Source organism: Pleurodeles waltl, chromosome 2_1 (genome assembly GCF_031143425.1).
Source record: "Pleurodeles waltl isolate 20211129_DDA chromosome 2_1, aPleWal1.hap1.20221129, whole genome shotgun sequence".
In the NCBI taxonomy this organism is placed as follows: Eukaryota; Metazoa; Chordata; class Amphibia; order Caudata; family Salamandridae; genus Pleurodeles; species Pleurodeles waltl.
In genome coordinates this window covers 185,504,325-185,528,017 of record NC_090438.1, presented here as the reverse complement: position 1 = coordinate 185,528,017, position 23,693 = coordinate 185,504,325, and the positions used below count along the sequence as shown (strand labels likewise).

At 46.3% G+C, this 23,693-nt stretch overlaps 1 protein-coding gene across 8 annotated transcripts in view; it reads right to left on the bottom strand.

The window, feature by feature from the left end:
* The window catches only part of KIAA1210 (KIAA1210 ortholog), a 487,569-nt gene that overhangs the window by 31,314 nt on the left and 432,562 nt on the right, over window positions 1-23,693 (bottom strand). For all 8 annotated transcript variants that reach the window (XM_069212338.1, XM_069212340.1, XM_069212353.1 and 5 more), the window contains one exon: window positions 12,688-12,839. In XM_069212338.1, coding sequence (XP_069068439.1) covers window positions 12,688-12,839 — 152 coding nt within the window. The remainder of the gene's footprint in view (window positions 1-12,687; window positions 12,840-23,693) is intronic.

Below are 23,693 nucleotides of genomic sequence, written 5' to 3'. Positions count from 1 at the left end.
TATAGATGATCTGCCTGGCGATAAGAAAAAGGAAGCAAAAGTGATTCTGATGGAAGGACAAAAAGCCTTGTCAGAAATCACTGATGCAGCAATGGATATCTCTGCTACCGCTTTCTGCCAGATGGCTGGAGCTGCGGTCTTTCCTCATCAGAGCTGGTTGAAAGCTACATCATTCCACCCGGAGGTCCAAGCTAAAATCCTGGACATGCCATTCAGTGGGGAGAACCTCTCCGGAAAAACACGTTGACAATGTGCTGCAGTCATAAAATTGGACAGGGAAACAGCTTGTTTGCTTGGTACAGTGCAGCAGAGACGTTTTCAGTCCTTTTGGGGAGGTAGAGGTCAGTATACATCACAACCCCTGTACCATCACAGTAGATTCCAGCCATACGCCCAACTAGGTTTCAGATCGTCATACACTTCACAAGTGCTATACAAGACTACAGCAGCGTCCAACTATGCCTTCCAACCAGCCCAAAGACTTCCTCTTGTGGGAGTAACATCACATTAGTCCAGAAGACAATGATGTGTCCCAGGCACTGGCCACCTCAGTCCCACAGCAATTTAGCTATTTTCAATCCAAATTTTACAATCGTTGGCAAGACCTAACTTCCGACAAATGAACGTTAGATGTAATCCAGCATAGTCACACCCTGGAAATTGTTCAAAAGCCTCCAAATGTTCCACCACGCAGAACATCGCATCGTCATCTGGTTTTGCTGCAGCAGGAAATCAACTTACTTTTTGCCAGACACCATAGTTGAAATCCCTTTACACCAGAGAAACAAGGGGTTTTACTCAAACATCCTACTCCTTAGAAAGAAATCAGGCAAGTGGAGGTAGGTGATAGATCTAAGGCTTTAAAACAAGTTCCTCAAGAAGCAGTCTTTCAGCATGCTGTCTCTACAGGAAATTCTGCAGCTTGTGGATCCAGGAGACTTCATGACATTTCTGGATCTTCTTGTCAAGCATCAAAAGTTCCTTCATTTCGATGTGGCAGGGTGCCATTATCTATTCAAATTTCTCCCTTTTGGGCTAGGTTTGGCTCCTATGGTTTTTACAAAATGCATGGCTATGGTGGTAGATTTTTTGAGGAGGGCAGGTTACTAGGCTTGTCGGTACCTGGACGTCTGGCTCATAAAGGGACCCAATTCGCACTCAGCTAGAAAATCAACTCATGTCTATCTGAAGTTATTCAAAAATCTAGGCCTCAAGCTCAATAAGGAGAAATCCTCACTTATTCCCACCAGTTCAGCAATATTTCTAGGAGCGATCATATATACAAAAGAGGCAAATGCTTTCCCAACCGAAGACCGAATTCCAAGACGCAAGTCACTAACAGCATCCCTGGCAGCAAAAGGTCCGCTTCAGTACAAAAGTGCATGTCATTGTTAGGGATGATGTCATCCTGCATCCGCTGATACAGAATCGTTGCCTCTGCATGCACATTGCAAGAACAGCAGGGCAAACAAAGGGTTCAATGCCACAGCACCTTCAAGAACATGATCTTTATTACATCAGAGATGAGAAGGGCAATGTTGTGGTGATTGAACACGAACAACATTTCCCAGGGTCGATCATTCATCCCTGTATGACCACACTTGGTGATGATGACAGATGCCTGTCTGGAGGGATGGGAAGCCCTTATACCGGACCTAGAAATCCAAGGAAAATGGACCGCTCAGGAAGTGATGGGTCTGCAGGCTTTCCTTACAAGATGCTGCAATTCTTCAGTCTCCTACCACCATGTTTTACCTCACCAAGCAGGGAGGAACAAAGTCAAAAGTTATTTCTACTCAAGCTTAACAGATCTGGGAATGGGTGATCATCAGCAGTATCACTTTGAAAGTAGAGCATGTCCCAGGAGAACAGAACAAATGGGTGGACTCTTTAAGCAGAACCGACAAGCAAGTGGGAACTCAGCCAGATAAGTGGGGTTTCACCTTTAGGGAACCACAAATCTCGATGCTTTCACGACCAAGCACAGCAAGAAATGTAAGTTGTACACCAGCAGGTTCCTGGAGTAATGCATTCCACCTGGCCCGGTTGAGAATATTTGCATATGCTCTCTCTCCGTTGCCAAGCTTTTATTTTATTAGCCAATCGTACAGATAAGGAAAGACACGTATGTGTTGTCTTCTTAGGTAAGCTGCTACTACCACTAGACATTTTGTGAATACTCTTGGAGCTGTTGTTATGCCGAATGGTAGAACTTTGAATTGGTAATGTCTTCCTTCTATCACAAACCTTAAATATTTTCAGTGATTCGGATGGGTGGGTATACGGAAATACGCATCTTTGAGGTCTAATGTACAAGTTACTTACCTTTGGTAACAAAATATCTGGTAGAGACATATTCTAGTTGCAGATTCCTTACCTTAGAATTTCCCCCAGGTGTCAGACTGGACCCAGAGATTTTTCTTCGAGCAATACCCTTGCGCATAGGCAGGTGGCGTCGGTCGACTCCGCAGGGGTCGTTGGCGTCGTGGTCGCCGTGATGATGTCGGGAGTAGTATATAGACGCCACCCTCGTGCAATGACGTCAGTATATAGATTTAGTGGTCTGAGAGTGCCATCCTTTTTGGGAATGAGGAAGTATAGTCAGCATTCCCCTGTTCCAATTTTGGGACTAATTCTATTGCCTCTTTTAGAAGTAGCAATTGTACTTCTTCTTGAAATACAACATTGTGTTCTGGGGACAACCTGTGATAACGTGGAGGAATGTTTGGAGGGGTAGAAATCAATTCTAGGCAATAACCATTGCGGATAATTGAAAGTAAACATTGGTATGTGGTAATATTTTGCCATTGGGAGTGGAATTGCTGCAGTCTGCCCCCAACAGGAGATGTGTGGGGTTGTGGCATGCTTAGTAAGTCACTGATTTGATGGGGTAGTGACATGTTTTGAGGCCTGGAATTTGCCTATGGCTCTAAAATGTTGGCCTCTATAAGAGCCTCTAAATCCCCCCTCTGATACTGCTGTTGTTGACTTTGTTTAGGCTGGAAGGTAGAAGCCTCTGTATATTGTGGCTTGAATCCTCTTCTAAATTGCTGCTTATGAAAGGAGCCTCTGTAAGGTGTTGTATATAAGGCTCCCATTGCTTTAGCAGTGTCTGAGTCATTTCTGAGTTTTTCTATTGTGGTGTCAACCTTAGGACCTAACAGGTGTTTCTTATCGAGAGGCTCACTGTGCATGAGTACCCCATGGTATGCAGCTGCCCTAGATAGGACCTGCGTGTATGCAGTTGTATCCTCTGGTGGGGAAGGTTTAGAAGGATATAAGTCTGGGTCATTAGCTGGTATGGGATCTGGATCATACAGAGCCAAGGATCAACCCTATCACCGTGAGAATATGTCTGTGAGAGAATTGGTGAAGGCGATGGTGGTGGGCTAATGGGTGGTGGTGAAAAAGAATGGTGTGGTGAATGTGGGGGAGAAGAATGCGAAAAAATCTTTGCTGGTGGTGCAGCAGTATCGAGATGTTCCTGAAAAGCCAACTTTCTTTTAGTCTGTGGAGGAGGTGCAGTAATGATTCTCCTAGTCTCTTTATGGACATGGATCTTTGATTGTCTTTCATCCATGATTTATAAAATTGGTTGAATGTCAGTGTCCTCTGAAATGTATTCTGATGGTTTTGATGATTTTGAGCACTGTTCATCATATGTTTTTGAGCTCTGTTTTAGGTGGCTTGAAAGTCCTTGTTCTTCTGAATAAGAAGACTTTTTCGGCTCCGAAGTTGGCAATTTTTTCAGGCCTGAAAATACAGCCGGTTGTTTCAGCTCCGAAGCAAGACGTCGAGGCTTCGACTCTGAAGAGTGTGGATGCCGACTCGATTCGGAGGTTGAGCTTTTGGTGGACTTGCTTGACTCCAGTATCGAAGCAGGTGGGGCCTTTTTCAGCGCCAAACTCCAAGGTAGGTCGCCGAGTATTTTCTTCCAGGTGGAACCATGGCTCTCTGGTAGTGGTGCAGCCAAGGGCTTCGATGATCTTTTAGGAGTGGGCATAGGGGCAGTCGTACTCACGTGCTGAACGGCAGTGATGAGTGTATCTTCCACTGAGTCTTGGTCGGAGTCGGTGTCCTGGATGGAAACTGACGTCTGCGTCTGTTCTTCCTCCAGGGTGTCGATATACTCAGTACTCTTCAATGCCATTTCCAGTCTCCTGGCTCTCCGGTCACGTAGGGTCTTCTTGGATTGGAACGATCAACAGGCTTCATAATCCTCTTCTCAGTGATCGGGAGAGAGACGCATATTACATACGAGGTGTTGGTCTGTGTATGGAAATGTTGCATGGCATCGAGGACAGAATTGAAATGGAGTCCGATCCATCAAGCTTCGACGTGGTAGGCCCGAACAGGCCAGAGTTGGGCGCTCGCCCCCAGAAGGGCAAAATTCGTTTTTCTACGGCACTATCGGTTTGACTATAGGTGGAAAACGCGATCAAAACAATACTGACGGTCAAGAAAGTTATCTTAAGTTTCCGATTCAAAATCTTGGAGCGAGAGGAAACACGTCAGAACCCGACAGCAGAAAGAAAACAATCTAACAATGGAGTCGATGCCCATGTGCAGTATGACCGAGAGGAGGAGTCACTCGATCCCGTGACTCCGAAAAGACTTCTTCAAAGAAAAACAACTTGTAACACTCCGAGCGGCTGAAGCAATGCATAGCATGTGTATCTGCAGCTACACATGCCATCGAACATGTATTTGTATATATATATATATATATACACACACACACACATATATAGAACATGTTTATATGTTTATTAGACATGAGATATTTGGTCATATATGTGGTAAGAATTACTGAGTTTTACATTCTTTAACAACTGTATTTTATTGATTTCTGTCAATAAAAACACAAGAACAATACAGTGCTAAAGGTCTGTCACAAGCACATTGTTGCCACTGGTAGATATGGTAAGAGGTCATAATTTGATTCTGTATACATACATCACCAATTGAAAAGAGGACAGACATGATCCACGCATTATTGTCCAGTGAACCAAGGCGTTGAGCTTAACCTTTCAAGAAGACTACAGTTATACCACAATCTGTCGTCAGCAAAGTAAACAAAGGTAAATACCCATTTTATTCTCATCCCTCCCCCTTTAATAGACTTTTAGAGTCCTGTGCAGTATCATCCGAAAACTGGTCTAAGAGCTGTGCCCACAATAGTATCTCATCAGCTTCTTTTTCATTGGCACGTGCACATTTCATATGTTGCTCTCAGCTGCCCCCCACTCTAGCAGGTGCCTCTGCCAATAAGCCATCAAGGGTGATGTAGTGCCCAACCTGCAAATTGCCACCCGAAGTTATGCGAGGAGGGCCAGCTTCAAAAGTTTCTAAGGCATCTTCTGCCCTAAAGGCCGTACCACCACTCCCAGGTGTCAAGGGGATGTGCATCCTTACTACATTCTCAATACATGGCACCACTTGTTCTCAATAGCCCTGAATTGTAAGCACTCCTAAGACAAATATAAAAATATGGCTCCAACTTTACAACGTGTGCACTTGGTGCCTCTAGTGGGATCTATTTTGTTCAGTGGGTCGGGATGATGTAAATTTTTATGCAGAAAGTGGAAATGCAACAACTTGAATGTTTGGTTGCAAGACACTGCACGCACCAGAGAGGCCAAGGTCTTCCAAACAGTATCTGAGACTGGCAATCTCAGTTCCCTCTCCCAAGCCCCCTGCACTGCATACTGTTTGTGGTGCATGTCCCCCGAGACTTTTCTATAAAAGTGTAATGAGTTGGTGCCCATCTCCCCAACTAATCAGACTCTCCAGCACCCTGAAGGAATGGGGTGCCTGCGGAAACTCAGCCCAGAGTTCCCTCGCAACACTTTCCAACTTGGCATAGTGCAAAAAAGTGGGCCAGTCCTATCCTAAACGTGTAATGGGCCCCCTAGAAGGAGATATCCCCTGCGATCTGACACCCCTCGCCCTCCAATGTTCCACTGACACATCATCCTCGGTACCTCTGAAGGGAGCCAGATCCCACATTTGAAGTTCCCTGCTGAAGGGAGCTGTACGCAGGATTCTTCGAACCACCTTCTCTCAAATCTGCGCTGTCAGTTTGGCCACATATGGGACCGGCCAGTCCGATCTGCCCCTTTATTTTAGCTATGACAGCCCTACCTATCACGGGGCGGGAGCCTATTCCTGAATTTGATGTATTGCTCGAGTCCCAACAGGACCCTATCCATGTTCTTGCTCTGATGCTGGGCCTCTGTATGCGGGACCTAAATCCCTAAGCACCTGAACCCTTCCAACTCCCATCGGAGATCTACATCTGGCAATTGATTCAATTGCAGTCCAACCAGGGCTCCTTGTGGGAACAATAGTGACTTGCGGATGCCTGATACTTGGCTAAAGGTGCTCATCAAGTTCAGCAGGAATGGAACTGACTCAGCAGGGGAGTGTACACAGACTAGTGCATCATCCGCCTACAGCGAGACCACGTGTGGCACCCTCAACCTTAATCCCCCAGAGTGTCATGGCCCTACGCAACAGCAGGGCTAAGGGCCAGCGCAAATCGCAAGGTAGATATGATGCACCACTGACGAGTACCTCTGCCTACTGTCCAAGCTTCAGAAAGCGCACACTACTCCCTAATAGAGATGTTGGGTTGAGTATAGAGTTGGATCCAAGCACAGACACTGGGACCGAATCCTATAAGGCATCCCCATTCTACTTTGTCGAATGCCTGTTCTAGGTCAAGGGAGACTAGAGCAATCTCCCAATCACTGTTCATTGCTTTACACAAAAAGTGAGTTAATCAACAAAGATTAAGAGTGGTACTGCGAGCCGGCATAAAGCAGCACTGGTCCTCGTGTATCAATTTTCAAATCACTCCATGGCTGCCAGTATCTTGCAAAGGACTTTCAGATCTGTATTAAGCATAGTAAGGGGCCTGTATGAGGAAGGGTCCTCCGGGTCACCCCTGGGTTTCAACATTAAGCAGATTATACCCTCTTGCATGGGCAGTGGAAGGAGACCTTTTCCATTTGCCTCTACAAAAACTTCCAGGTGCTTTCCTTTAAGTCTAGCAGAGTAGACCTAATAAACCTCTGCCAGGAACCCGTCCCCACCCAGGGTATTGAATCTATTGAAGGCCTTCAAAGACTTGGCCAGCTCCTCTATGGTAAGGTCCCACTCCAGTTTCCGTGCCCTGTCTGGGTGCAAGTGAGGTAGCCCAATGTTCATTAGATAACCGTCAATGTCTTCCACAAAGTCTTTTGGGCCCACCCACTATACCACTTTAAAATGATCTAATAGTGCAGTCAAAGTGTTACTGCGCTGAGATCGCAGCTGCCCCTATGAGTCCCTGATGTACAGGATGGGGAATATGTCAGTCTCACATCTTAGGAACCAGGCCAGGAGCCATCCAGATTTGTCAACCTCACTATGCAATAACTACCTATAGGATTTGAGTCAGGTTTTGTCAAGCATATCCCAGATTGCCTGATGCACTCCCAGTGTCTGTGCCCGAACCTCAAAAGTGAACACTTGCCTCTGCTGAAGATTGGAAAAGTCCCCGCCTGAACTCTAAGGTCTTCTATTAGTCATCTTCATACCCCACACACCGTCCCAATACAGTCTCCCCTGATGACTGCTTTAAGCGCCTCCCTTTCAGCTGCTTTGGTGTTCACCGTTTACCAGTTACTCGAGATGTAAGCCAGCAGAGCCATTGCCAATTCTGCTCTGCAAGTGGCATCATCCAGGAAGTCTGAAGGCATACACCAGGAACTGAACCCAACCGGTCTATCTCCCCAGGCCAGTATCCATAGTATGGGGGAATGATCGGAGAGAAACCGACCCAAGGGCCTAACTTCAGTTAGCTGCGAGCCGTCCAGTCCTCCCAACAGGAATTGGTCCAATTGGCTAAAGGTATTATGGGTCCAGAAGTGGCAGCTGAATTCCCTCCCCTCAGGATATAACATGGGCCAACCATCCACCAAACCGAGATTCTGCATCACTCCTTTAAGCGAGACCACCATCAAGGTTTTGGTTGCATCTTCGGGTGGGTGTCTGTCCCCCACTTCCATCTAGGACACAGTGAAAATCCAAGGCCAAAATTATGGGAGCTTCCATGCTCTCCCCTAATAGGTCCTGAAGACCCTCAAAGAAATGCCAATCACCCACATTTGGGGCATATGAATGAAGGATCGTGAACTCCCTGCCATCTAGAGTACCCTGACCAAGAACATATCGCTCCTCTATATCTGCCTCGCTATATGCGAGACTAAGGGGACTCCAGGAGCTAACCCAGATGGCCACCCCCTCCATTTTTGATCAGTTTCAGTGGTTCCTAAACCCCTAAAGTAGGTTTCTTGAAGGCAAGCAACTTGGATGTTGTGATGCCTTAGGAATGTGTGGATCCTATAACGTTTGGAATATCCAAGTAGTCTCCCGACATTCCACGAGCCATATTTACTTGATCAACCATGCTGGTGACAAGGTTGTCACACAGGCTCACCCTCCACCCCAGCACCCCTTCTACACACTCCACGTTCAGCACCAGTTGACTAGAAGAAACATGCATTGCCTACTCTTCAGCACTGTAACATTGACCAACTTTCTTCCCCAAACCGAGGGAAACACTACAAGTAAGCCAGAAGAACTACACCTTTCTTGGTTGTGCAGCGTGCAAAGAACATGGGATACCATATATCCAATAGATTCCTCAATTACAGGACCTACAGCCTAACCACCAATCCCCCCTTTAAGGCTTATCACCCAGGTGGGGAGGCCCTACTGTGCTCCCACTACAGATGACCCCCAGCCATCCTACCAAAACTAATTCACATTATATACTTAATTTGCATATTAACCATTGCATGCTCTGCTGTCAACCAAGCATTACACAGAGTTCCATCGTTGGTCTCTCCCACTTCATGTTGGAAAAAAGATACAGTTAATCCAAAATCACTAGAACCTCATTTGTCAGAGTCAATCTGCGCATTTGACCCCTATTGTTTATGCACACCTTCTGAATAAGATAGCCGTTCCGAAGGGGCCAAAGCCACAGATCCATCCTCCTGTATTTCGACCCTGACTGGGCCGCTCTAATCAGGATGTTGCGAGTCACTCTGTAGAGACACAGTGTCCCTCCACTCACAATGGTCCCTTGCGGTGTACAATCCTTGATTCACAGTTCTCTAGGGCCCTGATTTATCCAGACCTCCAACGAGCGCCACACATCCTCGAGATGATCAAAGAAATGGGATTTGCCTCCGGACAACACCCGTAGTCTGGCAGGATACAGTAGCATGTATCGAGGCCCATCGCACAAAGTTTAGCTTTTACCTCCAGGTATGTCTTATGGGCCCCCTTCACTTTATTTGTGTAGTCTGGGTAAACAGAGATGTGATGGTTCCCAAATCTGGAAGCATCAGTGTCTCTAGCTGCTCAGAGTACAGCAATGATGGCCCACGGTGGTGCCCCGGGGCGAGGCGGCGCGACAAGTGCTCTATGAGCCCTTTCATGGGTTAATATGGGAGACAGTCCCCCAACTTTCAGGGTGGTCCAGATCCAGGTCTCCACGAAGTGAACCGTGGTGTTTCCTTCCACCCATTCCGGTAACTGCAGTAGGTGCACATTACTGAAGCACAAGCACTCCTCCGTGTCCTCCAACCGAGCATCCATGGCGCTGGTCTCAGACATGATCTAGGCGACCGGTTTCTTCAGCGCATCCACCTCACCCTGGACATCCGCAGTGGAACTTTTGGGACCAAGTCCTTGTATGAGTCCTGTCTGAGTCCTTACAGAGGTCCGTTTGCAGCAGATGGACCGCCAGAGCCACAGATTTGATGTTATGCTCCAGAGGGAGCCTGGATGGCTGCAAGTATCTCCACCTAGTAGACTCCTCAGTAGCAGGGCCATGGACCAGTTCTCACCTACCTGGGGCTCGAAACGTCGACCTCTACGTGGAGGGAAGAGGAATAGTGTATAACTCTATGAAGTTCCCCCTCAAGTCCCCCGAGCCAACTTAAGTGTAGCCAGCTGTCAAAGTCAGATCTGGGCCAGTTATTATTCAGGCCGTGCTGCAATAATCTGGCTGTGTGATCTCAATCCCTCCTCAGCTGCAGGGAGTCTGCAAAGTGTCCTCCAAGGTCCAGGATTCTTCCAGTCTAGGCCCCCCATTGTGTCCAACCTCCATCAGCACGGCACCAGTCGCTGGCGTAGCAGCACCCACGCTCTGCAGCTCTCCAGTCACTTGGGGCCTGGCATCTTGAGATGCAAGCCTCATCCCGGTACCCAGATGGAGAGGTGCCGGCTGCTCCAGTCAGAGGAGGCCACCTCCCTACGTTCAGGCATCCTCCCAATGCTCACTACCCGATGGGGGTGACCCGGGTAACAGCAGACGGAGGAAGGCACGCCCCTGGTCGGTGATTGCAGTCTCATTGTCTCAAGCCCAGGGAGGCATCGGGCCCATCGTAAACCTCACAAGACACACAAGGGTCTCCACCATTCTCTCCTCTCCAGCCGAGGCCACGACTGACACTCGCGGCTTCCCCCACCAGCCAGACGTACCTCCAGGGGGCCTATGTGGTACTGTCGCTGCCACATAAGCCCTTCCTCCCACAGCCTCATAGCCTTTCTCAAGGTCACCTCCTTGTCACCTCTGGCACCCAAATCGTCGGTGGAGCATTGTAATGATCAGGTGCTGCAGTTACTTAGTGGCTATGAAGCATTTTAAGGCAGGATTTTGAAGGATGTTATGGGGTGAGCCGGGAGCCTCCTAAGAGCCCATCCTGTGGCCATCTTGCGTGGCTCTGCCCAGAGCTTTACATTTTTTAAGCTAATGTTGTCATGGTGGGATGGTATGCCTTTTCCCACCCCCAACAGTCTTTTAATACTGCTTACTAGTCGGATTCAAGCACGTGAATTTATGAAAGATATATTAGTGGAGAAAAAACAAGTTACCTGTACATTGTGGTTCTCCAGTATTCATCTCTTTCATAAATTTATATGCGACCCACCCTCCTCCCCGTTAAGACTCACCATTAATATATCTCTTATTTTATATATGTCACACTTGTGCTCGGAACCTGAGGTAGAATGGCTCTGCAGGGGATGAGTGCTTCAGGGTCTTTGTTCTGACTGTCCGAAGTTTAGGAGCATTAAAACAAGGTCAACTGGTTAACAATGTCTGTTGTTTGTAATGAGGCCTACCTTTTAGCACTGCTTTTTTGTTGATGTTACAGTGGAACTTCCACCATGAAAATGGGGAAAATTCACACATATGAATCTATGAAAAATATGAATTCTGGAGAACCACAGTGAACAGGTAAGTAGTTTTTTTCCTATCTGATCTTGATCCTGTTGGCCACATCACACTCACTCAGCAAGCCTCTTTGCTTTCTAAAGCCACACAAGCAAGAACAGTCTTTGACCACATATACAATGCTCTGCCATTTACCCCCTTTATCTTTAATCCTGCAACAAGCTCACACACCAATTCAATGGGTTTCCAGTCAAACACATATGGTTTAAGATTAGATTTATCAATTTTGTGTCATGAAACCTGTGCATTTTTTGCTTCCCAAAGAGGGTGGACAGGAACCCCCAAACCCCCATCTATTTCACACTCCATCAATTTCTACACTATAAAAAGGTGAGCTGTCTTTTCTCCTGCATGCAATACACAATCATCTTCACCTACTTCGACAGCAGACTTCCCCATACGGTGACTATCTGCGCACAGAATATCTTAGGCCCATTCAAATGCTGTGGCCCTCATTGATCTCCCTCTTTGTGCTCTGCATAGGACTGTCATGAAATTGCATAGATCTGACTCCTAAAATGTGCATTACCTTCATAGGACTCGATATTTTCTTGTCAATTTGCTGCATAACCTTTCCCCTCCTGCGTGAAAGCCTGGGCATTCCTCAATGAACAAGAAAATAATATTGTTTGCAATGGGATATGATTTTAAAATATGTGCCCACCTCAATCTTGATTGACCCTGGGTTCTCACCAGTGCCCCTTTTTAGATAGATGAATGATGAATACACGGGGTCTTTAGTTGAATTTGTTCCAACTTTTCATGAACATCCTCTGCCCACACACAGATGTCTGAAAGTATCCAGAAGATGCTATTCCCTGCAAACCTTCGACCAAGCCTAGAACTCAGGATTGCTGTGGAAGTACTGGACGCTGCACTAGCCCTTGTAATTAGGAAACAGCCCCAGACCAGGGGGACAGAAGCAAGACCTATGGAAGGATTCTTGCTTTGAGGTTCCTGCTTCCAGACTTTGTAGCCACAATGGTATTCATCTGGGTATTAACAAGTACACAGTTGAAATGTCAAATGCTTAACTGTGTTGTGCTAGTACATGCAAACAATGCTCAGGTAGTACACCTCCGAATCACAGACTACCTTCAAATAGAGAGCCATAACAAAGGGAAAATCATGGCATCGTCTTCACTGATCCCACTACATGCCTGGCTCTAGATCCCAAACAGCTTCAACTTTGGTTTAGAATATTACATGTGGCGGATTAAGGTACTGTCCACATCCATGTGGCGACACAGATATCTGTATGTAGATGCTTTGTGGTTGCCTTATATGATGTTACTAAGCACCAACATGTCTCACAGACTAAACAAAACATAGGATTTTAAGCAGCTTGGGAGAGGTCAGCCACGGGAGAAAATCAGCCTTGTACATCATACCTTTCCAGTGACTGTTGCTGTTCCAGCCGTCTCTGTTGCACTCTCTTCTTTGGCAAGGGGATGCTCCTGGAAACCTTTCTGTTTCAGCTTTGCCATAGAGACCCACACAGGCTCTGAAGTTGCACTGGTCATTGGCTTGTTTATGCTTTTTTCTATAAAGAGGGGAAATTTTGTTACTGTGATCATTTAAAATCTGTCATTCAGTGAACACATGAACATAAGTGAACACCAATTATACGAGATAGTGTGCTTAAGCACCCATATCAGAATTTGTTAGCCACACATCTTGCTGAATCTCATGCTGAATAAACAGCCAAGAGTAAGCTAAACGACAAATAAAATAAATTTTTAAAATATACCTTTTTTGGAGTACAACAATGTGAAGGTGACTCAGCGAGAGAAGTGCTTTACTGCTTCATGCTTGGCTCCATCTAGGCTAAATTAGTCCTTCCTCTAGTATTGATGTTAAACTGAGAGGGATTGGATAAGAGTGCTAGATACAATGTTACAAGATGGCTAAATCATAGTAGCAATTACTGTACCTAAAAGAAGTTAATAAACCTTGATCATTTTAGTTTTACACATGAAAAACATCTTGTAAGAAACATTCTTATTTCTGCATAGAGATCGGAAGTGATTTGAAGTTTACCACACTTGGGGCCAGACGTACACAACTTTGTTTGTGCGTTAAAAGTCCAATTCCCAGAACCGGGACATATGTGCAAAGTAAAAAGCCTTTTGTTATGTACAAATGCTATTTTGCAATTTGGTAATCTATTTACTGAATTGGAAAATAGGTTTGCGAGTTGCAATTAGGAAGGGGCGTGTCAAGGGCCTCCCTTCCTAATTGCGAGTCACAGTGGTATGTATGATTGTTTTGTGACTGTGAATGCGGTCGCAAAACAGACGCAGTTAACAACAATTACAAACTAGTGTTTACGCATTCACAAAGGGGAAGAGGTCCTCTTCCCTTTGTGAATGGTAGTGCAAACATTTTTTCAGAGCAGGCAGTGGTCCGGTGGACCACTGCCTGCTCTGAAAAAATTACACAAACGATTCATTTTAATTTTTGAAATGCATCCCGTTTTCCTTTAAGGAAAATGGGCTGACATAAAAAAAAAAACTGCTTAATTTAAAAAGCAGGCACAGACATGGAGATCTGCTGACCCCAGCATACCACCATCCCTGTGAGTGTAGCCATCCCCAAATGGGTCGCAATTTGCATCCTGCCTCATGAATATGAACGACCTAGGTCCCTTGCGACCCATTTGGGAATTGCTAACAGCGTCTGAGACACTGTTGTACATCAGGTTTTGAGACTCGTGCAGTGTGAGCCCCTGAGACACGCAATTTGTGAGTTGCAAAACCTGACATTTGTACATGTGGCCCTTGGTGTTTACCAGGTACGATAAACTCAGCACACCTGCATGTTTTTCCAGGTCAATTTCGGCAGACGAGACCTTGGCTGCCTAACAAGACTCACCTTCTCTAACACAGAAAAGTGGCCTCACATGATGCCACCCTGTGAGAGACACCCTCACATGTGGCCTGCCTAAAAACAAAACCTGCTCCCAGAGGATGACTTCTCTGGCCATCAGCACTTTGCTTCTTCAAACCACCATAGTAATAGCCACTTCTATTCTTCCTTCCAGAGGTATGTTACTGTTATTCAGGTAGAGATTATTTTCTGATATTGAGATTTGTTATGAATCCCCTACCCTTGTCTAAAAAGAAATGTGCAGTACAAGAACCACCATGAACAAAAGTTTCCAGTCTCTGCCGAGAGCTGCAAGCTAAATGTCTACTAAATAATGGGCTGAAAAATCAGAAGGCAGCCACAAGTGATAATGTGGAAGCTCTAAGTAAAGCAGGGATTAAATTCTTCAGACAAAACTGATCAGCATTAGTCACCCAAATGTCAGCCACAGGAGCATACAAATTGTAAAAGCCTCAAACAATTCTTCATTCTTCATACAACAATCCACACTGCAGTTAGTCAAAGGCTCATGAGCAGACATGGTTACAAATCGTGAGGAGTCTTGGATAATTTTCAGCCCCCTCTTAAAATCTTTCTGCCTCAGAGTCCCTCTCTTCCATTATCAAAGCACCCTCAGGAGTGTTATACATGGAGTCTACTGTTTTATAAAGCAAAATAATCAGATTTCTACTCGAAGGCAAGACGATGACCAGGTAAAGGTACAGAGCAGGGCAAGACACGATTGTGGGCCAAAGCTGAAATCCTGTAGGGCTAAACCAGTGCTAGCCTGCCATGCACACCCTGGAAGAAACTCCGGCTCCACCGAGAGAAGATGCCCAAGTGGCTAGATCTATGCAACAGAGAAAGAGGCACATTAGCGGAAGCAGCACCCTACTACGATGGAGAGACTGTAAAATGCCCAGTGTATAACATCTTATGAAGGGAACCACATCCAACAGCGTGCAAACAAAGTTTATGAGCTGATCAAGTACTACAAGGGATAATTGTGGATTTTATTTTTGGGGAAACCTCCAAACATGTGCTTCACTTGTGAAAACCATTACATACAACAATGCCCTAGCGGGGAGAACCGGACAAATTATTTATACATCATAAGACAACATAGGTGAAAGCAAAGAAAGGTATTTATTCATATAAATATATATATTCATTTCTTTAAACGTATACATAAATATCAATTTAATATATTCATCCTAAATGGACAACCCATCTGATAAAACAACACACCCAAGGACAGATAGTGTGAGAAAAAGTGCTCGTGAAAACTAGAAAGGAGAATAATACATATTCCAATAAATCAAAAACCTACACAAGAAACATTAAAAGCAGTCGGTTGGTTCTTTTTTGTTTGCTGCATTAACTCCATTCCAAATCATCAGAGAGTCCAAATCAATGCCTTCAATCCTCCAAAGATCTTATGCAGAAACCAATCCAGACTATGATATAACCGTCCGGGTGTGTTGTTTTATCAGATGGGTTGTCCATTTAGGATGAATATATTAAATTGATATTTATGTATAAGTTTAAAGAAATGAATATATATATTTATATGAATAAATAGCCTTCTTTGCTTTCACCTATGTTGTCTTATGATGTATAAATAATTTGTCCGGTTCTCCCCGCTAGGGCATTTTTGTATGTAATGGTTATCTTCCACCCAGCCCAGCCGGGCCTTTGGGTTACCCTCTGTGGTTCATAAGTTCACTTGTGAAAACAGCAAGGTCTTTCTGAAGATATAAACAAGAATATTAGACCCTATCACTTGAAGGGAAACTTAGCAAAGAAACAGGGAACAGCATAAAAAAATTACTGCCAAAGTCAGAAAGTCTCACTTTTAAAAGGTGAGCTCTTGACTTTGTCAAAACAAATAATCCCAATAACTTCAAGTTACAGTGAGGGAAAGCCAGTAGGTAAGAAGAGAGCAAAGAAAGCCATACAGTCCTTTATGGGTTAATTCTATTTTATTGAAGACGCAGAGAAAAATAATAGTACACAGCTAAATGCCTACAGCCCAAAGGGGCTGAAGCGTAATAGCATGAGAAAGGAAGGTGTACACTGCATACGCCTGTAGCTCCACAACACTGAAGTAGCAACCCATGTAAAGGTTAACAAACCCCCTCCCAAAAAAAAAACTCCCCCCCCCCCAATTCCTTCTGGAAGTGAAAGTAAAATGTGAACAATGTGGGTCAATATAGTCAGGGATCAAATGGTGGTTGAGGTGACAGCTTAGAGTGGGCGAGTGGGGGTGTTTGTCGCTAGGGAGTCAGGGGTGGGCAGTGGTCGCAACAGTTTCATATAGGAAGGGCAGATCAATTAGTTGAATTCCATAGTTGAGATGCATATGAAGGGGGCCCAGTCTGTGGGGTAATCCTCTAGACTCTGATCCAGTGTGAGTGACATCCTCTCATTGCCTAGGATAAACCGTAATTCATGTAACCAGGTTGAATGTTGAGGGATCCTGTTGGTGCTCCAGAGAGTGAGAATTGCTAGGTGTGTTGCACCTATTGCCAGTACCGTTTGTTTACCTCGACGTGAGTAAAGGGGAAATGTCAGGGGGTTAGGAAGTCCGAGAATTGTGTAGGCTGGGAACCTAGGGATAGAAGTCTCAAATGCTGTGTCAAAGTCATCTAGCACCTGAGTCCAGAAGCGTGAGAGCTTGGGGCAATGCCATAACAGGTGGAGTAGTGTGCCCGACCCACCACGGCCCCTCCAACACTCTTTAGAGCACTCAGAGTGCCATATACTGAGTCTGGCCAGTGCTAGATACCAATAGGACACTGTCTTGTATGGTGTCTCTGTGCTTGAGATGTTGTGTGCCGTGTGTCATGCTCTGTGGTAAATATCTGCCCATTCTGCATCAGAAAGAGGTATGCCAATTTCCTCCTCCCATCACTTCTGTGCCAGTGAACGAGTGCTGTTCTTTTACCTATGAAGGATAGTGCACAATTCAGTGATAAGACACCTTTAATTGTCCTTTAGGATTAACCATTTTTCAAAGGGCGTCAAGGTCCTCTCCACCTGGGGCTGGATGTAGGGCCGTAGCACCCAGTGGTGAACCTGAGGGTTTTGAAACCGGTCTGCATCTTCCATTCCTTAGTCAACTTTGAGCTTGGCAAAGGGAATTATCCCTTGTGGGTCGAACAGGCATGCGATCTGTTTGAAGTCCCCCTGTGCCAGCACCGAAACTGGTCGGTTTTGAGCCCCATAGTGAACTCTGGGTTGCAAAGTACTGATGTCATTGGGGAGGAGAAGATTGTTAGTCTTGCTTCGACCGCAACCACATCCCATACATGGAAAATAGAGTTGGTTACTGGGGAGGAGTAGAATCTCCAAGCCCTGTGTCTCTTAGAGAGCAAGGGTTCCTTCCAGATATGGGAACTGGCTACTGCCTGGTCCATAAAACACCAATGCTTCTTAGTGAGCGGTCTGCTCCATTCCACTAGGAACTGCAATTGTGAAGCTTGCGCAGGGACCGGTAGAGGAGTTGCCTGTGTAGGCTGGGTCTCTTCCCCTCCCAGATAAACCTATTCATATCTGACTGCATAGAGTGAAGTGCTTTTTTAGTGGGGTCAGTGGTAGTGCTTGAAAAAGACAGAAAATGCATGCTTAAGTAGTCATCTTGATGGCCGCAATCCAGGAGGAGCCTAGCCAGGAGAGACCCAGGCTCTCCCAGGTGTTAATATCTGCCCTGACTTGTTTACCAAGGTGGCTAAAATTGAGTGAGATAGTTTTAGTAATTGTATTTGCTAGTTTGATCCCGAGGTAGGGTATATGTGTGGAGGCCCATTCAAACGAGAATTGGGCCCGCAAGGAAGATTCAGTCTGGGGAGAAACAGAGAAAGTCAAGATTAAATTTGTTTTGCATATTAAACTCGAAACCAGAAAAAGTTCCAAAGGTTTGAAGCTCTGTGACCAGAGCAGAGGGGGAAGTCAAAGGGTCTGAGATAGACAATTTCACATCATTGGCGCAGAGGCTAATTAGATGTTTTTCATCACCAAACGTGATGCCAGTAATATTTGGGTGGGCTTGTATGTGTTGGAGGCTCCATATGTAGGGCAAAGAGGAGAGTGGACAGAGGGCAGCCCTGGCATGTGCCACAGCCGATAGGAAAGGGTGAGGAAGAAAGCTCATTGACGCGCGCCATGGCCCTAGGAGAGCTGTATGCGCTTCTAATCCAGTCACACAACCAGGTGCCAGAGCCAAAATGTTCTAGAGTCTGGTGCAAGTATGGTCAGTGGACTCTATCGAATGCTTTTTCTGCATCGATTAAAAAGAGTAGGGATTCTTTTTGCAACCTCAACACTTTGTCCATCAGGTGGAAATACTCCTACTGTCTCTGCAATGGTGCGCCAGTATAAAGCCACCCTGGTCTGGTGCGATCCATTCCGGCATACATGGGTTGAGTCAGTGGGCCAGTATGCTACTAAATATTTTGGCATCATTGTTGAGAAGGGATATAGGCCTATAAGACCCGTAGAGCTTTGGATCTTTTCCGGGCTTAGGGATGACTGATATGGAAGCTTCTAACAGAATATGTAAGGAAGCTCACTGAGGCAAAAGAGTTGAAGAGTCGCATAAGGACTGAGGCTAGTTTGTGGCAGGATATTTTGTAGAATTTAGGTTTCAATTCGGATGGGTCTATCCAGGGAATCTGCAGGTTACAGAGGGGTGAAGTTGGAGGGCAGGATGAAAGATAGTCAGAAGGGTCAGCGGGAACTTACGGCTGCTCTGCGTAGAGGGATTTATAAAAGTTTTGGAAAGCATCAGTGATCTGTGAGTCTGAATGTACTTCTGTAGTAGGAATGGGGTGGATTGTTCAGACTGACCCAGATTGTGTCTTGTACCGCAGGCGGTGGGCTAACATCCTACCACATCGGTTCCCACCTAGGTAAAACTTATGCTTCAGGGGGACAACAGCATATTTTGCTCTATCTAAATCTAATCGACTGAGGAGTGAGCACGTTCACTCAAGCTCTCTTCAGACTTGTGGGGCCCCAGTGCCTTTGTGAATCATTTCAAGTTTTAGGACTTTCAGCTCAAGCTCTTTTTGCCTCTCTTTCTGGAGACAATTTTCTGAGGCAGATATGGCAAACAAAATTCCCCACTGACAAACAATTTCAGGGCTTCCCAGAGGGAGGTTAGTGCAACCTGGTCAGATTTGTTGGTCCGTAGGTAGTCAACAATTGTCTTTCGTATGGCTGTGGTCGTTGAAGGGGATTGAAGCAGCGAGTCCCTAAGGCTCCAGCACAGGGTATTTGTATGCATGGGGCTGAGGCACATGGTAAGAGTTAGAGGTGGGTGGCCCGAGAGTGACCTAGGAGCTATGAAGGAGTCACTAACTAGTGTCTGGATGGCATAAGTCACTAAGAAATAATCAATCTGTATATATGTTTATGAATGAGGGAGTGCAGTCCCTGGGGACAGGGTGGTACGAACGCCAAACATTGACTAGTCCTCAGTCTACTAACCAGCGAACGGTTGTGTCAGTCACCAGCAAGAAGAGGGGGTGGGTGGGGGGGATATGGAGTGGAAGGCCCAATAAGACATGCATTAGTGCCACTGTGCAAAATGAAGGAATAACAGCAACAGTAACAATAAAAAAGGGATAACAACAGGTCGAAAAGGCCCATCATCGATGGTAGTCAACATAATCAGACAGGCCAATTGAGTGAGGCACAACTGTTCAGTGAGGGCAGAATCGCAATGTCGCCCTAAATGCAGGAGGAGACAGCCCACTTATCCCATCCCCACCCCCATGATGCGCTCCGGCCTGGAAAAGAAGTGTTGTAGGAAGGACTACTCCTTGTATCAGAATCCACTATGCCAAGGATGGTGCAGGCCTCAGTAACCAATTCCAGTTGGAGCAATTTCTCATTGTGCAGGAAGATGATCATGAAAGGGTGGGCCCAGAAATATGTTATTCTGGCCTGGCGTAGGTGGGCCATGACAGGGCTGAATTCTTGGCAGTTTTTGGGGGGTTATTGCTGCTCTGAAATTGGATTGGGTGTGCCTCCCGAGCCTTGTGGAGGATGTTTTCTTTTATTTGAGAAATCATGGACACAGGTCAACATATCAGCAGGGGGTGTCTCGTCTGGCTTCTGGGAGCCCACACGGTGAATGCGGTCTAGTTGTATGTCTGTGTATGCCAGTACTCCCAGGATATGGTGAAAAAGGGCCTCTACGTCTCTCTGAGGTCTGGTCCTACTGCATGCATTGGGATTCCCCCAATCCTCACGTTTTTCCACTGCAAGCGCTTCTCTAGGTGTTCGGCGTGGTCTTGAAGCTCAGTGTGCTGCTCCTTGAGGCGCAGGACTTCTTGCTGTAGCCATTCTGCATCTTCTTCTCATCCAGCTCTGCGATCTTCCATAGCAGATACCCTGTCACCAACTTTGTCACCAACTTCTTCTAAGCCCCCCTGACCTTTCATAGGTCAGCGGAGAGGTGCTTCTCTACCGCTTGTAGATCATCACGGAGAGAGGTAAAGAGAGCGTCCAGGAAGGACCTTGTGACTGGCCTCTTCTGGCCCTCGGGTCGAGAGGGTGGTCTATGGCCTGCATAGGTGCTTTGCTATTGACCATAGGCCTGGTGGATTTCATGAGCATGTCTCTGACAAAGCAATGCTTCTTGGCCTGAGCGGCAGACACGGTGGAGTCCCTGTAAGATGGCTCACCAGGATGGGTCAGGTTGTGTGGCGGGGTAGTGGTCCATCTCCATTCCCCTGAGGGTGTTTGGTTGAGTCCAAGATGTGCGAGTGTGTTACCAAAATTGTGCTGCAGAGCTAGGTGTCAAGTCCTGTCCACAGCCCCCTAGGAAGATCAAGCCAATGCAGGATAACAAGCAAGCTAGGTTCCAGTTCGGAGGTGTACGCAGCCCGACCTCGCTAAAGGTGCACCTCCCATTTAGTATGGTGAATTGAGGGAGTCCTGTATTTGCTTCACTGACGGTGGGGGTGTGAAGGTGGCACCCAGTCAAAAGTAGGCTCTGCCGGGGGGAGGGAAGACCACTGAATGGTTTGCTTGCCAGTGAAGGCGGCGCCTTCTGCTGCGAGTTAAGGGGCCCTGCGGGATTAATGCTGCAATGCATCACCAGGAGGGGCTGGGGCCCTAGCAGGAATTGGCCTTGCTTGCACCCCCAGGCCCTTCAGGCCTAATGTGGTCATCTCAGTGGCAGTAGGAAGAGGGAGGGGCTCATCTCTTCCTCCGGCCCCCTCCTGGTGGCAGACTAGAGATGCCCCGGGAGGTGCTGCGCACTCACTGCCTGTTTGGCTACTGGCTTATGATTAACTGGTGACATCTATGCTCCAGAGGTTCCAAGGGGGCGATGTCCACCTGGGGAGATTGTTCTTGGGCCTTGGGCATGGGAGACCTCTTCCCCAAGCAGAAGCAACACAGGGGGCCCTGTGCTCTGGCCGCAGTATCTCTTGAGCTGGGATGTGGCTGTGCAGGCCGCCACTCACTCCCTAGTCGCGGCATCTGCTATCTTGTCTGCTGGCCCGGCCTCACGGAGTCCCCAGGTCTCAGACCGTGGTACCCTGCCTGGGCAGCCAAGGAAAGTTGGCAAGGGCTATCGTTGTTGGGGCAGGGGTCCACAGGTGCTCGGGGGTCCATATGGTTCAGGCAGTAAGGGCACTGTAGGTGGCTAAAGGATCAATGAGGACAGAGAGACCAAAGGGAGCAGCTCACTCATCCACCATCTTGTTCATAACGCCCCCCCACGCAGTCCTTTAGTGGTAAAAGGTCAAATGAAAAAGTAGTTTTCTCATGTTAACAGTGAAAGGATAAAACTCATCCAATAAAATGATTGTAAAGCAGAAATGTTCCAGAGGTGGGACAATCTCCCGAACTGGGAGGAAAGATAAAGGAGGATAGAAAAATCAACCATTCAATCAGGACACTGTCAATGGATGGTGGACAATATGCTATTTTTTTGCCAATTTCATGGAATGATCCGAAGAAGGCAGGACCAGTGTTTACAATGAAGAAGAGACTTAACATACATTTATTGTGCATTTATTATGTGCACATTAATAAATGCTAGCTCATTAGCAAAAGTAACTGCATGCTATATTTCAGAACTACACTGAAGGTAACAGGGACAGTACCAATAGTCAACAACATTCATTAAACACTTAAACCTTACATTGCAAACCATTACACTTGTTAATAGCACCTAATATTCAAAAACGTGTGTCTCAGATTTTCCCTTTCAGTGTTATTGGACTGTTATTGCAGTTGTGAGACCTCACAGCCTTAAGTTGGTCTTCCTCCAAAAGTTTTGCTTGCCTTTCCTCACTTTTGTTGGTCTGTTTCTGTTGGCCTTGGGACTGTGGGCACTTTACCAATGCTAATCAGTGCTAAAGTGCATGTGCTCACTCCCCTAAAAACATGGTTGCATTGGTGCATCCACAATTGGCATATTTAGTTTACTTATAAGTCCCTAGTTAAGTGCACAATATGTGCCCTGGACCTCTAAATTAAATGCTACTAGTGGGCCTGCGGCACTGATTGTGCCATCCACGTAAATAGCCCTGTAAACATAGCTCAGGCATGTTACTGGAGAGCCTGTATGTGCAGTCTCACTGCCATGTTGACTTGGCACATAAAACCCATTGTCTTGCCTTAAAACTCCCCTTTCATTACACATAAGCCAGCCCTAAGGTAGGCACTGAGTAGCCTTAAGGGCAGGGTGCGGTGAAAGTAAAAATCAGGACATATACTTTTCCATGTCCTGGTAGTAAAAAAACTCCCAGATTCATTTTCACTACTGTGAGGCCTACTCTTCTCATAGGATAACATGGGGGATTCCTTAATAAAGTTATTCAGTGTAATTCCTGATTGAGAAGGAGCAGATCTGTCATGTTTGGTGCCTATGGACTTGTAATAATAAATCCTCCTTCCTGATAAAGATGAATCTAGGATTACATCTTTAAAACTGCCACTTTCAGAAGGTTGGCATGTCTTCTGCTCCTAATCCCTATGTGCCTGTTGCCTGCCTCCAACAGATGTTCGGGGACCCCTAGGGTCCACAAAGCCACTTCAGGGGGTCCGCGACTGCTTAGAAAATGAAATAATATTAACAGATTAGGCTGCCTGCTTTAAGTAATGACTCAGTGGAGCTCCCTGTATTCCAATATTGATTCAGGGGGTCCCTGAGTTCCAGTAAGGCTGAAGTGTGGGTCCATAGAAGTCAAAAGGTTGGGAACCACTGCTCTAGACAATCACACACAAAGGGAGTTGAGATGTGCCTGATGGGCCACCCTGCGCAGGATGGAAGGGAGGAGCTGACACATGCACCTAATTGGGCTGTGCCTGTCCCCACGCCACAAGCAGCATACCCTGTAGTGTGTCTGGAGCCAGGGAAGGGAGGAGCTGTTTGAACTTCAAAGACCTTCTTTGAAGTCACTCCCTTTTTATACGCATCAGTGGATATAAAAAGTGGACTTCTGACCCTACCGAATCAGTACACATCTGGACCTGTGGACACTATGCCAGGAAGAAGGACTCCTGT